Here is a 17,791-nt window from a genome sequence, read left to right as displayed (position 1 = left end):
AAAAGATTAAGGAACAATTTAAATAAAATGTTACTGAACTTCTTTCCGCAAATGAAAGCCAGACCATACTTACTTTGGAAAAGCCACTTTTCCAGAAACTCTCAAGTCAGCAGAACAATTCTCTTGGGAGCAAAATCTTGCAAAAACAAACTATAAAAGACCAAAGGGGGGGCGGGGGGGGAAGGCACTTTAGTATACTGTGCATACTATAAAAAAAACCTTGTTACCAAGTATCTGGAATTGGCTAATAACTAATAGTCCTAGGAACAATTGGTTTCAGTCATTTGCAGACATTCTGAGAAAAACTACAGAGAGGCCCTCCATGCTGGAGCTGAATCTATCAGAGTTGTGGGTGTATGTTCAGCTGATTAAAAAAAAGTACAAAAAAAGGAAAGATCATCTTAGAGAATCCAGAACTGAAGTCCCTGCAGTCTCAATACAATATGACAGTAAAATATGACAGAGTAACTTTGGAAAGAGAGTTCTATTACACAAATTTTACTTAGCAAACTGTAGGTATCATGAGATACCATGTGTCTATGCCTTGGTTGTCAGTATGCCATAGAGCACATTTATATCACTTGTCACTGTATCCAGCAACGGTCTCTAACTCTGTGGTTCCTAAAACAAAATTTTGGAAAAAGATGAAAAGGAAAACACTGATGTTTAAAAGGAGCATTTAGGTATCTCGGAGTTCTGACAGTCAACTGTATCTGACTTACATAAAGCTTACTGTTTGTGAAAAGTCGTAGTATTTTAATGAACATTTCGTAGTTAGTAACTCAAATTATCCTCAGTATTTCTTAAGTCAATTATCTCTTAATTTTTCTTTTATTAAAAATTGTAAATTTCATATTCATTTAAGGATACAGAATACACCATTTTTCCCCCCGACTTTCCATTTGAGAATTAGGAATACCTTCACAGAATGAGTATTTCAGCAACATTGTTGAAACAGTTCAAGATTAATAGCAGCATGACAGTGTGTATTTAACATAGAATTCATTTTAAAGGACAGTTTTATCTTGGAAAGTAACTCATGTAGTCAAAAAAGAATGAATATTTCTACAAGTGAGGTTCATACTGAAATCTGATATTGTTCTGAGGTATATCACCAATTCTACAAACAATTAATTTTAGTCAAAATTTACCCATGTTTTTAGCATGCTGGTTTATTAAGATCAAAAGATTAAGTGCCGTTCTAGAAAATGCATTCCTTCATAAGCTATTGTTGTGTGAAGCTTTTTTTAACTAAAGATTAAAATGTGAATATTTACTTACTACATTTGAAAGAAGAATCATACACTAACCTTGCTTTTTATAACGTCTTTTTCTTTCCTCCTTTGAAGAACTGGTTGAAGTGGAGAAAATTCTTGAGCGTTTCTTTTCTGTAGAATATGTTGCCCCAGACGATAACTTGCTTCAACATGTATAGGAGTCAAGATATCCCTTACATCTTTCTATGAAAATTTGAAACCTAATGAGTTAATCATATAAGATAAGACATGTATGCATATGTCTTAAAAATTATGAGGAGCCCTAGAACTAAGTTAAACAGGAACTCTTTTTTTTTTTTTAAATATAAAATAATTTCCTGTGCCATATGGTTCATATATTTTTCCAGACATCTTTGTCACTGAAAGAGGTAATCAAAAATGCAGAAGACCATAATACATTTAATAACAGCATCAGGAATTTCATAACATATTCTTTTATTAAAAGAGTCTGATCAAATATTAATCTATATTACTTATATCCACAACACTGCCCTAACATGCCTATGAAATGTTGTACTGCCCAATTACAAAAATAGGCAAAAGTAGGCTAAAAGGGTAAAAAAATGAATAGTAGGATAATTCCAAACAAAAACAATGGGTATTTCTATATCAAATTAAAAGGAGTTCTCCCACAGTACTACTAAATCTTTCCATGATGGCATTTTATTCTTCTGCCTTTGTGTACTTCCAATTCTGTGTTAGGATTAAACTCAATAAATGACCATTTTGATATGAAACCTTGACTTGTGTTGGAGCTCAGAGCCCAAACTATCTATTTGTAAAAGCTGAACAGCTTAAAACGCTGTGCACTAACAATAGCAAACCTGACTGAATCATTCCCTAAGTATGTACAATAGACACTGATTGTCCCTCCACATGGCCACTATTTTAATTCTTATCTGCAAGCTTGCTTTGACCAAATCACATGTAATGTAATTCATAATGTTCCACAAGGTCTTCTCTGCATCTGCTTTATATTATTTTCACTATACTAATTAGCTATTAATTACTCTTTACTTAAAATACATAAAATATACATACTTTTTTGTAAGGACTGCACTCGACATTTACACTTAGCTTTAGGAGCTTCATACAAGCTTTCATACAGAAACCTCAGTGGGTTGAAGATGCTTATACTGCTGTTAATTAACAATTACAAAGAAAATTGAGCTATATGGAAGAAAAAATATTAATGATAGACTATAGGAGGTGATGAGCCAAATCATATCTTTCCTCCTACACAAATGCATGCTGATGCTGGTATGGCAATCTGTACAAGGTCAGCTGTCAGTCAGACCTCTCTTAGCTTACACAACTCTTGTAAGGAAGTGGGCAATTTGCCATTGCTCCTTTAAGTAACATTCACTTAGGTGCAACTACCAATTGAGATGTAGCTGGGCAATTTTCCAGGAGGTAACACAGGCTTTCCATTCTAACCCAAAGCTTTATCTTGAAGAATTGGCTTCTAATGATGTCAGAAGCAAAACAGAAGTAAAAGAAAGGAAGAAAATACATGGAAGACTTCTTCCTTTCAGTTTCTTTGTAGCTGTAGAAGATTACATCTATTTCCCAGCCTCTGCTCAAGATCAACAGTCATCCTAATAGATGCTTGTTCTAAAAGGTCACAGAATTGCTACTTTAAGATTTTAAAAAAGGGACAGACAAGGTAATGCATTGTTTTATTATCCTCTTTTCTACTTCATATTCCCTGTCCTTAGAATTTCTTTAAAGAATTCTTTTCCTCCTTAGATAATGCCTTACAGGAGATAAATCCGTGGTGTTTTTTTTTTTTTCCCTCTGAGTTTAATAAGAGGTGATTCTTCTCTGTCCACTAGTTTTTGTTTGATTGTGTTTTAGGACTTCAAGTTCTTCTCGTTTATTCTCCAAAGTTTTGCTGGAGTAGGTGGGTTTGATATATTAAATCACTTTATCCTTTCTTGTTCAGTAAATGATCTTATTATCTTTGTCCAGACAGCAGCTATTTTTACTTTCAAAGACAGGTCCTTCATTCATCCTTTAGATGGATACAACAAGCATGAATACTGCATCTCACTTGCTCTAGGTGACTTAGAGGCTACTATTGGTGTTAGGATCTTACTGACTACATTTTTACTAACTTATTTCCAAGTCTGAACCATCCTGAATTTCGAAAGATGGCTGCTGTTGGATCAGATTCTACTGGGAAACCAACAGCGGACTTCCTGATGTAGAGTGGCTGGCACCATCTCTACCACTGATGTTGGTACAGGTCTCCCTGCCTGGCTGACAGCTCGCAGGTCTCCAGCAACCTGCTGCTGAACACCCACTTCTGCTGGTAGCACTGCTACCTCTGTGCCATCTCCTGCAAAGCAATTCTACCACAAAGTGGTTGTGGAAAAAAAAATTCTACAACGAAGTTGTTTCTGTACCTTCACAGACAGAGAATGGAAACCACAATCGCTACTTATCTGGTACTGGATTAAGCCTCAGTCTATGATGTCATCCATAAAAAAGTGAAAAAAAAAAGTCAAAAAATGCTCACGTCCTACTTTATCACTGTGATTATTATTGTTATGCACATTTTCTCTGACAGAAGAGGTGGCAGGCCTGCTGACTTCCCCAGAGAAAGCTAAATTTGCATCAGAACTACAAGGTATTAATTGTACAAGTTAAGAACACAAATATTGTACTTCAGAAATTACGTGATGCAACTGTAAACAAAACAAGTTATTTTGCAGCAGGTGTGCTTTCAAAGGAGAACAACGGATTTACAGAGCAATACATATTGAAAATTACATTACCCTCATAAATGCTTGATGGTCTTTGCAGGCAACGTTCTTGCTGTTAATCTTTATATTTCCAGAGGTTGTGTCAGAGGTTCCATTGACAGAAAAGTAAAATCTTGCTGGCGTATCCATTTTTCTATTCACATCAACACTAAGATTATAAAACAATACTGCAAAATAAAACCCAAGGAAAATGAGTTATAAAAAGTATAATAATTTTCATGAATTTATGATAGAAATCCTATCCTTTGACTCACTCCCTTAATTATGTTCCAATAATATCTGTCTCAAAATGCTCCACTTAAAAATCTCTGAGACAAGTCCATACCTGAAAAGCTTCTAGACCTCTGAAAATAGATTGCATAGTGACAGATCCCTGATACATGCTTTTACATCAGTGGCAGTTTTATCAAGTTACAGTTTTCTACCAGAATCTGCTTACAGAAAACCTGCTTCAGTTCCTCTTAGGGCTGACATGAAATTTCAACAAACAATTATGTCACCAGACACTAACAAATATTGCTTCACTTCAGTGGTTTTTAAAAAATTTATTATTTTTTAAGTTGGAAATCATGAACTGCTATGATAACAAATTGGAAAAACATTTCAAAGCATTACCAACCTATTAGTTTCCTTCCTCATTTCTGCCAAAAGTTAGAATACCTAGAATATCCTCTACTCTCTTCTATCTAAGTTGACAAGTCTTATGTCCAAATTCAGCAAGGGTAGTCCAATTTGATTGCTCATCTTTCATTTCAAATATGAATTTCAAAAGATCAGAACTTGGAATGTTAGTTTCCCATTTACATGTGTTCTCTGTAATGTGTTCCTAAAGGACACCGAGAATATTTAAGCAATTTTATAATATAGTCAGTAAATTATTTTGAATATATTCACCATGAATATATTTTGAATAAACCATATATAAAACTCACCATGAATTATTTTGAATGTATTCCCTCCCATAGATATTCCTTCAAGCAAAGTAAGTTTTTTGCCAAAAGCAAAATATTCATTATGTACAAGATAAGTACAAGAGTATTTTTCAGTAATTTTTATGGGACTCTCTTTCATGTAATGGTATAGTGTTTATATATGATACAATCAGGTACTTGAGCAGCTTTATAAAAGAAACATCTATTGTGAAGTGGAAGACTGCAGGCTAAAGCAGTCTTTGTCTAGGAGGATTGTTTTTAGAAGACATCTGAATATCATGCTGAACAACCTGTTTGATTTTACATTAAGAAAAGACATTCATCCAACATTAATTCCCTCTCTATTTGCAAAGCAACGGCTCAGACATATTTGCATGTGGAAAGTTCAGACAAACTTGACAGATGCTCCTGTGCAAAACTGAATATAATCTTTGGGGGAAATAAAGAAAAGAGAAAGTGTTCACAGAATAAGTGCACTGTATTTTTTGTGATCCCTTGTGACATACTATCTCATTAAAAATGTATTAAAATCATATATCAAGTTGTTATGATGCTATGAAAGGGACCATCTGAAGCTATGAGTGAATTTAATCAAGCTACTATTATATAAACTAATTCAGGTACTGGAAATAGCATATCTACAAGGGTGCCATCCTAACCACAATACCTCTTCACCTTTTTAACATCGCTGCCTTTTTCATGACATGTAACTCAATTATTCCTAGCTGGGGTGTGCATTTATTCTAAATTAAATAGAAGCGTAATGGCTCAATGTTGCAGGAGCTAAAAAAAAAGTATCCATATTTTTTAATTTTTCATTTTATACTGAACTCAATTTCATTTTAGTGAAGTCAATTACTTGTTAAACACCAATAGCTTTATTTTGCAAATGTGAGCATTTCAAATGAATACATATATTGGAAGTAGCTTACCAATATAATCAGGTACCTCTCGTCCTGTATAGGTAAAGCATATCTTCAAATTCATACAGATGGCAGGCTGGTCATTTTCCATGCAGTTTAAATTAGTTCGATTTATTGAATTTGGATGTTTTAAATAAGCTTCAACAATTATTATTGGTTTTGTTCTAAGAATATAAAAGTGTCAGAGTTCACAAAGTTATTCAGAAATAAATTATAGAATCTCTAACAATCTATTTTTATATTAGTATTATCATTTTTAGGCTATCTGCATTTTTAAGAGTACAAGTAGTTGCATGCAATATTTTTGTTGCTTCCAAAAATTTCAGAAAGGTATTTTCTTTTTCTTCAAGGTGTTTACTTAAATGTTTCAGGTATAAAGCATTGTGGAACCAAATGAGTGAAAGCTCAGGACACCCAAGAAGATTATCATGAGGTTAAAATACACATTTTTTTTTTATTTTTATTTTTTAATTGCATTTTAAAAAGTACAGTTAAATCGGATGGTCTTTAGAAGTACTGAAATGTAGCAACCTCACCTCAGCACCACAGCAGAATCAGACAGAAATGCACCAACTGCTACATCTGTATGAAAAAAGCAGATCAATAAGCATAATTTGTCAACAGGAATTACTTCAGGTACAAGTAAGTTGCAGCATATTCACCTTTAGGCATCATTAAAACACTACATGCCCTTTATTTGTTAGAAGGCATATGTTAATATTCAGAGGTGCGCTTCTCCGTACAGAAGATGATTCCTCAAATTCTTGTCCCGTCCATTAATACCACATGCTAATTTGCTAGATTTGCAGATATTAGTAATGTGATGATCTGATTTCTATTCCAAGTTTAAGCAGAGGACACTGAAATACAATTCAGCTAAATGGGAGGTACAGGCATTCTTTTAAACCCAAATACTCGGTTTTGCTCTGCTATGTACACACATGTATGTGTATACAAGAAAAACAATTTATAATTATATGTATTATATGTATCACATTATGCATAGAGATAGAAAGAAATAGACAGAAAAAATGTTTTTTTTCCAAGTTAACTGAAAACTACTAATGCAGTGAGGAAAGAAAATGTACCCCTCAAATGAGGCAGCAAAAGTAAATCTGCCAGATAAGTCTCAATGGTATAATGGTCAGAGGATGCGACTCCCTAAACAGTAAAGAGCAGGTGGCCCAAGAGCAGACTACCTGTACGCTACATCTTAACTCAGCCTAATGGGTTCAACCCAGATGAGATTTCTGTGGACACAGCCAGAGCCTACAACATGAAGTTCATGGTAATGTTATGCTTTAAGACAAGTATGATCTGACGTAATCCTTATCTGTACAACAGCAAAACATTTTGACAGTATGCATAAAGCAATGAGTATGTATTTAGAACCAGCTAAGCCACTTTACAACAAATTAGCACTTCTGTGCTATGCCCACAAGAGCTCCACAAGAGTCTTAATCCACTGTCACGAGTCAGGTTAACATACCATTCACACAGACCATGAGGGCTGCTGAGCTCACCAGCTCCTGGCAAGACACAGACTTGCACGAAGACCAGTGAGATTTTTAGCTTAGCACCCTAGTCTGGACAGCAAGCATGCTTCAAATGCCCAAATTAGCTTACTGTGAGATTAGCAAATGAGATGACCACCACAAAATATGAGAAGCACATTTTTTTCCACTTCAGCACTCTAATCTTGCTATTACATCTGTCTGAATCCATCAGTAATAAGTAGATGACTGTAAAAAAAAAAAATGCTCGCCCTGAGCTTTACTTTTTTTTCCTTCCCAAACTGCAAGATGTGACACGTCATCTTAATAACAGATTTTATTCCATTAAGAGTAATAAGTAGCACTGTGACATTGTTTCCTGTGAATTTATACTCTATTAAAAATTAAAAATAATCACAATTGTTTAATTCACCTTGATAACCATTGTTATCTGCATCAACGCCGCTTGCTATGGATTGTCCAAACATGCTTAAAGAATTACTGACTTGATGTCCTTGTATTCTCTACGGAGGAAAAAGAACATAAAATTATTATTGGAAAGTTAATCTTTCAGCTACAACGTCCAATGAAAAATGCTAGCATAACCATCCTGCTTCTGCAGGCAATCACATGCCTACCTGTAAAAGTCTATCTCTGAAAGTAATATTCCTCCATAACTTTAAATACTATATCCCAGAAGCCCTGAGGTCTCTAAAACATTTTATTTTTCTATTAAAGGTTATATTATAATTTAAATTGTAGACTGTGTAAAAATTTCTGAAGTCTTTTAAAATCCAATGGTCTGAATTAAGGGAAACCCTCTTGAATCTAAACTTAAGGTTTTTCGGAATTGATTGTTTTCCACTGAAAAAGCGTACCTGTGAAAATGTCGGGGTTATTCCATCTTCCCTACCATTGTATATATAAATAACTCCTTTTAGATTATCTTCTTGCGGAGCCCCAATAGCTACATCTGTGGAAAAAACAATTTAACAATAAACAGTTGAAAAGGTGCAGTTAAAGAAATCCAAATCACAGCGCACACCATACCAGACCAAACTCATTTGGCTGAATACAAAAGCAAGAGCTAAATATTAAGTAAATCAGAAACAATACAGATCAACTAAATAATCTGACTGCCTGGAGTACTATGTTTCTGGAGAATAAGTGCTAACTGATTTTGTGCCACTGATTTTGTGCAATAAAAAGTCTTTTCCTATAAATTCTGAATATGACCCTTAAGAGGCTATCATGGAGAGCAGCTAAAACAACTATGGTCTTGAAAAACAATTGCCTTTTATTCTTGAACCTTTGATGATTTACTGCACTCTGCTATTCCCAAATGGACTAAACACTGAAGCCCTAAAAGTGCTCTTATTACATTAACTAAAATGAACCATTTATTTTTCTATGAAATGTCCTTAACGGCCGATAACAGGCTTGAATGGGCATTTAACATGAAAATGAAGGTGTTCCATTTGTAAAAAGGAGTATGTTTTATGCCTAGATGATTTAATACCTGAGAGGTGTGTCAACATACAAATAAGCAAACAAGTGCTTATCACAGTCCTTGCGAAAACTTCACCCAAAATCCTCAGGTTTCAAGTAACCATAGTACATTCACCAGAAAGCAAAGGGGAATGAATTACACCTTAAAATTCACCCATACAAATCGGTAAGTATGAAGTTTCATTTACAAACAAAACAGAACTATCTGCAAATAAGAAATACTCCATGCGGAGTACCAAACCAAAATCACAAGAAAAGCAAAGCTCTGATGATTTGGTTTAGCTGAACAGCTCTCTGAATGAATCCAATTTGACTGAATCCATACTTGGGTGACTAAAACACACAAAATATGTCTCTCCACTGGTGAGAAGAAAATAGGACAGCCAAGTTGTGCTGTCTAATTAAAGCTAAACATATGTTCTTGGGGGTGGTCAGATTCTACACCAACATGCATGCCATTATCTTCACAGGGCTGATACAAAAGGCTTACATCACTGAAGCTCTGCTGTGCTTTTCTATTACTTACTATAGACAAATCGTTCCTAGCACCCAATTTCTCTTTATGTTTTGCTTCCAGCTGTTTTTTTTACATGAAAATTTCTTTTCCTACTGCCACTCTCAATATTGCTTCCACTTATTCTTTTCAATGTTTAGCTTTCTTCAAAAGCTAATCCACTTGCTTCGACTCCCCCTGCAGTTTTACGATGCCCCTTTTACATTATATTATCTCATATATTTTCTTTGTTATATGCTGCTATTAATTTGATTTCACTTCTCAGTTCCCCAGTCGTACTGTTGGCTACTATTTTCCTTCGCAGTTTGCAAATATTTGGGGGGCAAAGCCTAAAACTTGTGTGTAAAACTGTGAAGATACTGTAAAACAGGAGATAAGGAATCTAGCAAGAGATAAAGAAACAGTTTCTAAAGGAGAAAAGGGACTCCTTTATTGAAAAGGAGACCAGATGAGAAGAGAATGATTGTTACAAGCTTTGCAGGTTCCAGAGCGGGATCAAGAACACAAGACAAAGTGAAGAGTGAAAGGAGAGCCCTGGATGATAACCGAAAATATAAAGGGTTATTCAGAAACATGAAGACGTGGAATTGGCAAAGACAGCTCTGTAAAAGCTGTCAGTTTTTGCACACAGGATGATAGCTCTCTGCATACAGTCCAATTTTTGATGGAAAAACTGAAACCATGTATGAATTTCTGAACAGTAGACAATGCCTATTGTATTTTTATCTTGACCCTACACAGCCTTTTTGTGCTTGCACCTCTGCTGGAGGGGAGTACGTGCTGCATTTCCAAACAGGAATACTGACTGTTTCCTATTTGTGTGAAGCCATGACAAAATGGATAAAAATGCTGGGCCTGATCCTGGATTAGTGATTCTACTAGTACCCAAAGTTGGAGAATAAATTATCACCTTTACTAAAGCAACAAAAGCTAATCTGTTGGTATTACACATCAATGACTGTTAACCGGCTGTATTTCAAATCAGTGGCCTAGAAAAGAAAGGTCAAGTCAGCAATTCAAAGTCCTTTCAGCCTTCCATAATCCTCCTGTTTATAGTGACAGTCCACATCGCAACAAGAATTAAAACCAAGTTTTTAATTTTTATATTTACCTTCAAAACCATCATTATCAATGTCTCCTAGATTGGCTATGGACTCTCCAAACCTGGCTGCATATGAGTCACTCCCACTGAGCTCTATGTCCAGTTCTACCATCTTTGCCTCCTGAAGGAAAACAAGAGTCAATGGCAAATTAACAGAGGCTCTTCCAGGTGACCTGCAACACTGCTCAAAACGTTAAAACTGTCTTGGATGCTAGTGTGTAATCCTAATCAACTCTGTAGTGAAGAACCCAGCATTATCAAAGATTTATAACAATATTTAACGTAAGAAAGCAAGAATAAGGAAGTTGCTCTTTGAGAATGAGAACAGCAACATGTTCACATAGCAAACACCTATAAACAGCAGCAGGCTTATATCAGAGTACAAGGGCTTACTGCTCTGAGAAACCTGTGAGTGTTGAGGTTCATTGAGCTACCCTTTGCAGCTGTGCTACACAGTCCTGCTGAGATTGTCACTGTGGTTCTAAAGTTGTTTTTGCTATATTCTGAAATACTGTATGAGAGAAGAAATCTCTTCTTTTAGCTTGATACACTATAATAACTGTGTTATTATGATTTTTTTTTTTTTTAGAGAAAATACTTACAGAACCTGAATTGATATAGACATAAACTCTTCCTTCTTCTCTGATGGTACTTAGCATTGGAGCACCAACTAACAAGTCTGAGAGGCCGTCTGCATTCAGGTCCACAGCACAAACTGCAGCTCCAAAGTAAGAACCAAGCTGTGTGCAAACAAGAAATCCTGTTATTTCAGACTTCGGGGAAGACATGCTAGAAGTTGTAAGGTGCAGAAAAGTAGCATTAAAGACTTACTTTTTTACCCCTTAGTTCAAATAGAATATTTAGGTCCTTCTCAATGCTAAAAATGTATGCCTAAAATGAAAAGAAAACAAAAGCTTCTTTCAGCCAACAGTAATATGAAATGCAGTCCTGTGCTTTCTCTACAGCACAGGATCAGCTATGCAACACACAGTATCACAAAGTTCCACTACTTGCTTTTCCCATCTCATTTCTTTAACACTGTAGTTTACAGCAGTGTTATCTAGACTATCTTCCCTCCTTCCTTCCTTCGACTTTTCTCCCTGCAAGAAATCACATTACCTGACACTTGCCTTTATTATGCTAATTTAAATAGAAAAAACGTGTGGGGATGTGGAAGAATGTTGAACAAACCAATACTATAAACAATCTCTTACTTTACCAGTCTGCTCCTGCTGGGGAGCCCCTCCAATTACTTCTGTACTGTCTGATGTCAGAAAATGTCCAGCTCCAACAGAGTATCCTGTGAATTACAAATGCACTATTCAATACTGTCAATACCATACAAAGTAAAAAAATAGGAACATGACGTATAAAAGCTGTCAACACCACAAATTATTGCAAGTCTGACATTCAGAACTCATGCAAGTTAGCAATGAAAACAGAAAGGAACGTTTTTAAATATAAGCAAAAGGTCAATACAAACAGTAAGTTCCAGCAAGCAGAAACAAGTGTCAGAAACACTTATTTCTTCCCAGGATCTCAATTATCTGCTATTCTTTAAAAGTCTGCAAAATAAATTGCAAACATCTTTTGTTAATTCATATTCTACAATCGTTCAGTGATTATTCATACTGCAATACAAATAAAACCTATCACATGTCCATCCAGTGCAATAGGGAAGCACTTGATTCAATTCTCACTCAGCTATTTTTATAACCGGACTGCGAAGAAAGGAAATGTGGGGGTACTTACACGTGTGCACATATATATATGCACATGTGTATATGTATATATACACACACAGCTTATTGTCTTTATTCACATATGAATGTGTCTGATTATGTAATAAGAAAACATTGCATCAGCTTTTGTAACTGGATCCACATAACAAAGTATTTGTCTGTGTGGAGACAGCTCTTGAAAACCGGGACCATATTTTGGTTCAGTCGTCCAGCCACAGAATTGCAAACTGAAGGCTGACGCCTTAATCTGTAGCTACACCAGTCATTGTTACTCTTTCCAAAATGTGTTAGGGCTAATTTGAAACAGAGAAGACAGTTAACATATTCTGCTACTCTTGCATTTACTGAATTTCTGTTGTTTTTCACAGCACACAGAGAAAATGGAAAAATCAGATCAGATCAGATAAGAACGGGCCTTAAATCCTTCATCTGTGAAGACAGCTGTCTAGAATTCAAGCTCTCTTAAAGCCAGCATTTTATTTTCATATTTTAAGCTAAAATACGTGAACAAGACAATTTATCATTCAAAGGTCAACACTTCGTTTTTACGTACTCAACAAAAAAATTAAGCTTGAGTAGATGAACCTTCATTTACCTCCTCTGATCATTATTTTATAGTTATTTTGGTTTTACTGAAGTGTAAATATTGATCATTGTAATTAACTTCTTAAAAAATAAAGTCACCAAGAGAAACTATAGTTATCAGAGCACCCAGATTTCTATTGTGGCATTCAAATGGTGGGGGGAGGAGGGGAAATCACGTAATTGACCCTTTAAATTTAAAGGTATAATCAAACAAAATTTTATTTCCAACCCCAATATTATCTCCTCTTCTCCATTACTAAAGACTGGCTTACTACCTTAAAATCCTCTGGCTTTTCATTGCCTCCCTTTTTAATGATAGATATTATATTGACTTCTCAGTTTTCTCAGATTCCTAAAAGAAACTATCAATTATTTTGTGATTTCTTTACAGGAGTTTGTTAAGTATCTCAGATTACCCTTTCATCAGGCCCAGCTGATTTGAAAAACCAACTTACCTAATTCTCTCCCCACTCGCTCCCCAGCATAGTTCTTATACAAGCTTTTACCCGCTTGCCTATATCTGGCTTTTGTCTGTCAAAGACTTGTTTCATTCATTACAGAGATTCTCACCCTTATACTTGCAGGAGCAGAAATCTGGATGAGCTTTTTCCCAGGCAGGTGCAATATTTTGCTACTAAATGTTAGTGGAAGGCACCCTCTAAATTTTTTAATTTGTCTTATGAAAGGTTAGAAACATTACTGATTAACTTTATTGATCTGGGTATATAATCACCTTTTACACCCAGCATCTTTTGCTTGAGTTTTCCTCGGAGCCCAACTGCAGCCTTTGCAAGGCTCAGCACTGACTTCTAAAGTGTTAGACATTTTATATTTCCTAATATTTATTTCATAATTTATCCCTGCTTCCTATTGCCAAAAGAGTAAAAAAAAAAAGGAAATGTTTATCTACATGAACTAGATCTATGAGTGGGAAAATGCAAAAAAATAACAAAGGCCGCAGGCAAAAGCAGCCTTCCTTAACAGTTCAAGAAGGACAGATAGTCTTAGCGTGTAGTGTGAAAACTGATGTTGTTGGTGGTTCTGGCACACATCCCTACAAATTCTGGCACTAAATCCAGCTAACTACTGGGTTAAAGGAACGTGTATAGAAGCTGTGTGTCCTTCATTGTAGCTGTTTGCAGGTGAGGTTTGCATTCCCATGTATCCACACCAAGATACAGCAGGAATAAAAAGAAATTATTATTGGAGGCAAATCAGTCTCTTAAGATCACAGCATACTTCCCCCTTATTGAAAATATAACCAGGTCTTGTTTCCTTTCAGCCTTCACTGTAATAAAATATTCACATTTCTGTTACACGTGAAAGCACATCTTTTGCTATAAAAATATTTAAGTATTTCAGACTTAAGAGCCAAGTGCAAACTGCTGCTAATCAGAAGCATCCCTCCCTCTTCTATATCAAGAAATGGTGGAAAATCAGTGCAGAGATGCTAAAAACAGAAACAATGTTTGAAAAGCTTCCATGTGAAAATAACAGAGGAAGCCTTACGATTAAATAATATTATTTAACAAAAATCAGAGCATGTCTTTAGAAACGTCACTCCTGGGATTAACATAGCAAATGCTGAGAAATACTGAGCACTGACTTCAGGATCAACTATTCAGCTAAGTCTTTGATTTACATATCTATAAAGTATTAAATGTTTGAAGTACCTAGATAACTGCCAAATTTCACTTGGTTATTTGAATCTGTATAAGCATGGATTGTATTTGCAGTTGTATTGTATACAAAAACAGAACCAGTCCAATAAAATGATCCAGGGGCTCCCATTATAATTAAGTCCTAAAAGAAAAATAAAACATAGCTATGTTATTCACATTTAAATATTCATGAAGATAGCAAAACAAGTCAAATGCTTCTCTTGAGATCTTCTGTGAACTCAATGAAATGCTACTGGAGATGTATATAGCTCAGTGCTCAGGGATTACCACCAGATCACAGACAACATTTTTAGACTTTCAAAAATATGCTTATTGAAAAACATTGATCTGGAAACATTTTGAAAAAGAGCATCAAACTGTAGTTTCATCTCAAAATGATTTTTTTTTTTTTTAGAAATCATAAACTTAGAATACAACATTGATTAAATACAGAATATTACTCTGCAAAGCAAAATGGTAAGCCTTAGCATCACTGTCAGATGAAATAGATTAAAGAGAACAATAAAACTTCATACTCTGTTATATGCATGCTCTTTACCCATGAAAGGTAATTTTGAAATTTAATTCCAGATTAAAAGTAATATTGAATGTAAAAGTATTCTTGGTTAGTTTGGGAATTGTCATGCAAGTATTATCAAGATTCCGTTAAAAGGAAACGAGATGAGTCCGATTTCTTCAACAACAACAAAGACAGTGCTAATGTTTGTGTTCGCATACAACTTTAACATATATGTATATTTACATACATCTGTGAGAAGTTTGGTATCTTCAATACACACCCCAATGTAAAAACTAGATATTCCAGCCTGGCATGACCCATGGTTTTCTCCAAACTTTCGCACATGATCTGGGCATGGGCAAGAAATATTAAAGAGGATGAGAAGCATGCAGTTTCAGAATTTATTACCAACTCTTTAAGAGAAGCTAAGACAAGTTTAACCAAAACCAACAAAAACCAACCAACAAACCAACCAAACAAAAACAAACAACATCAACAACAACAACAAACAGTTTTCAGTTCTGTAATAAAAGTAAAAACACTGTTTTCCCTGGTACAGCGTTTAGCTTCAATACCCTATTGTAACAAATGTAAAGCACTATGTATCACTTGATCACAGCTGCCTTTGAAATCTTGTGAATGATGATAGTTTTCCTTTTAAATGATTCTATGTAAGCAATACACCAAGTGAAATAGTATGAATTGAGCAGCACAGATGGATAAAATCAACTCCTCTCTTCCACTCTGTGTATAATGCAGGCAATCTGGTTGACAGGCTTACGTATCTTGATGGAAGTTGCCCCAGCGCTCCTTCAGGGCTTTGAAGGGCTTGTAACATTGGTATCTTAGAAACACTGGCACCTATTATCCTCAGCAGCTGTTTTTATCCAACACGCCCAGCTCTGTTTTCCTGCTTTTCCTTGCTAACTGCCTCCATCAGGATTCCCTTCATCTCATCCCTAGATTTGTGCACTTGAACATTGCTGAAGAGAAAAGCATGATTTTCCAACACACCGAGCAGTCCACAAAGCCCCCAGCGGGATGTCTGATGGCATTACTCTACTGGACTGCACAAAGAGGGCAGATTGTCAGCTCTCCCTTGCTTTGGCAAGGGACAGGGTCACAAGACCGTTCTCCTGGATGGAAGGCAGGGATGGTCTTGTTTGAAAGATTGGTTACTTTGCTCCTGCGGTCCTCTGAAGAAGGACTGCTGAAGGTCTCGTGCCATGGCAGTAGCCTTGGCAGGAGGAGATTTAGGAACAGGGATGCACAGTGGCAGGACATGGTGCCGTGCTGAGGAACCACAGCAGCCCTGTGCCAAAGGCTAAGGAGGGGATGGCAGCATGCCTTGCAGGGGTTACTGCTATCCCCTGAGAGGCACTCTGCTGAGCAGAGCACACAAATGACAGAGCACAGGGACACAGGAGGTTCTCCAATGGCCCATTTTTGGGAAGTGTTCCCAAAGCGATCCAGTCAAAGGAGCAAGTATTCTGATGCTTGATTTAAGCTATTTGTTTTGCCTGTTGAAAGCAATTTTTCTTAGAAGTGATAAACATCTTGCTATCAAAGTTATATCACAGGTTGGGTTTGTAACATCAGCACTCTGTCTTCAAGCCTTCAGCTGCAGAAATCCTGCCCAGAGCAACACAGGCTTTTCACAGCTCAGCACCACTGAATTTTGCATCTTATCCTTCCCTAGAACGGACCCAAGCATTCTGCTTACCTATATAGCATGGGCATATTCTTCTGCTCAGTTCAGTTCGAAAATCAGAAGAGACAGCAAAACAAATACCATACGGCAGTTTGTGTTCATTTTTTATGTAAAAGATATTTTTCCATCTGTGTCCACAAGCCTATGGATAAAAAAACACGACGTTTGACACACAAGCGTAAGAATTACGAAGGCGCTTTGACAAACGGACTCGCAGCTCCAACGGTTAATACATACGACAATAGATCCGTTCTCTTTTGGCTGCCTCGATAAGCTGACGCCCAGCCACTGATTATCGCGCTCTTCCAGACAGGTCTTCCCACAGCGCTCTCCGTTGGGGTTGCCTATGACACAAAGACCAACGTGCTGAACAGAGGATGAGCTGCAAGGCCATGTGGTGGCTAACAGGAGAGCTCTACGGGGAGACTCCGGCAGTCCCAGTTTGGTGGACCTGACCCCATCTCTGTCTCACATAGGCTGCATAAACTTTTCACGTGCTTGAACAAAGGTAGGGATGGATGAAGCCAAAGGGAGCGTGCTGGTTCTGAACAGGACAGGACAGGCAGTGAGGGCTGGCTTCTCCATCATTATTGAAACTAAGACAGAAAGTGACATTACACTCAATCTGATGATTTTTTTTCTCTGAAGTAGCATCTCTCATAGGTTATATCACTATGAGACATACATTAAGTAACAATGAGACTATCCTAGGGTTGTTTTCACAAGAGTTCTTCAGCCTAAAGGTTTCTCATAAACAGAAGTAGTACCCCCGAGTACCACCAAAAAACTAGCCTAACACAAACATTTCTTCAAATTCTTTCTAAACTATGTATCCATTGGTAGCAGATCTTAAAAATTATCTCTGCCACAAATGGCTATCAAGTAAAGTGCTGTAATACCACTGCAGTCTCTACAGGGGATATAAAATCACTGTGTCTACTTGCCCTGCGTACTCCTTGCACTGCTGCATTTATTTAGCAGTAGCTCTTTCTTTAGTATTTTTAAGTAGGTTCTCTTAAGAAAAAATATATATATATATATATATATGAAACTA

The 17,791-nt window shown here is 36.3% G+C and overlaps 1 protein-coding gene and 1 long non-coding RNA gene across 3 annotated transcripts in view; one reads left to right on the top strand and one right to left on the bottom strand.

Annotated features, from left to right (window-relative positions):
• ITGA4 (integrin subunit alpha 4) overlaps positions 1-17,791 on the bottom strand; it is a 38,901-nt gene that overhangs the window by 13,820 nt on the left and 7,290 nt on the right. For both annotated transcript variants that reach the window (XM_035331483.1, XM_035331484.1), the window contains 15 exons: positions 16,975-17,081; positions 16,750-16,879; positions 15,307-15,374; positions 14,519-14,648; positions 11,733-11,818; positions 11,350-11,409; positions 11,121-11,258; positions 10,528-10,639; positions 8,272-8,366; positions 7,827-7,917; positions 6,437-6,482; positions 5,910-6,064; positions 4,058-4,212; positions 1,311-1,460; positions 74-150 (listed from right to left, as the gene is read on the bottom strand). In XM_035331483.1, the coding sequence (XP_035187374.1) occupies positions 74-150; positions 1,311-1,460; positions 4,058-4,212; positions 5,910-6,064; positions 6,437-6,482; positions 7,827-7,917; positions 8,272-8,366; positions 10,528-10,639; positions 11,121-11,258; positions 11,350-11,409; positions 11,733-11,818; positions 14,519-14,648; positions 15,307-15,374; positions 16,750-16,879; positions 16,975-17,081 (1,600 nt within the window). The remainder of the gene's footprint in view (positions 1-73; positions 151-1,310; positions 1,461-4,057; positions 4,213-5,909; positions 6,065-6,436; positions 6,483-7,826; positions 7,918-8,271; positions 8,367-10,527; positions 10,640-11,120; positions 11,259-11,349; positions 11,410-11,732; positions 11,819-14,518; positions 14,649-15,306; positions 15,375-16,749; positions 16,880-16,974; positions 17,082-17,791) is intronic.
• On the top strand, positions 11,111-13,772 carry LOC118169813. Its single transcript, XR_004752288.1, has 2 exons — positions 11,111-11,246; positions 12,629-13,772. It is a non-coding gene; the product is annotated as an uncharacterized LOC118169813 (long non-coding RNA).

Source organism: Oxyura jamaicensis, chromosome 7, assembly GCF_011077185.1.
Source record: "Oxyura jamaicensis isolate SHBP4307 breed ruddy duck chromosome 7, BPBGC_Ojam_1.0, whole genome shotgun sequence".
In the NCBI taxonomy this organism is placed as follows: Eukaryota; Metazoa; Chordata; class Aves; order Anseriformes; family Anatidae; genus Oxyura; species Oxyura jamaicensis.
Note: the sequence above shows the minus strand (reverse complement) of the source record. Positions and strands in the feature narration are given on the sequence as shown.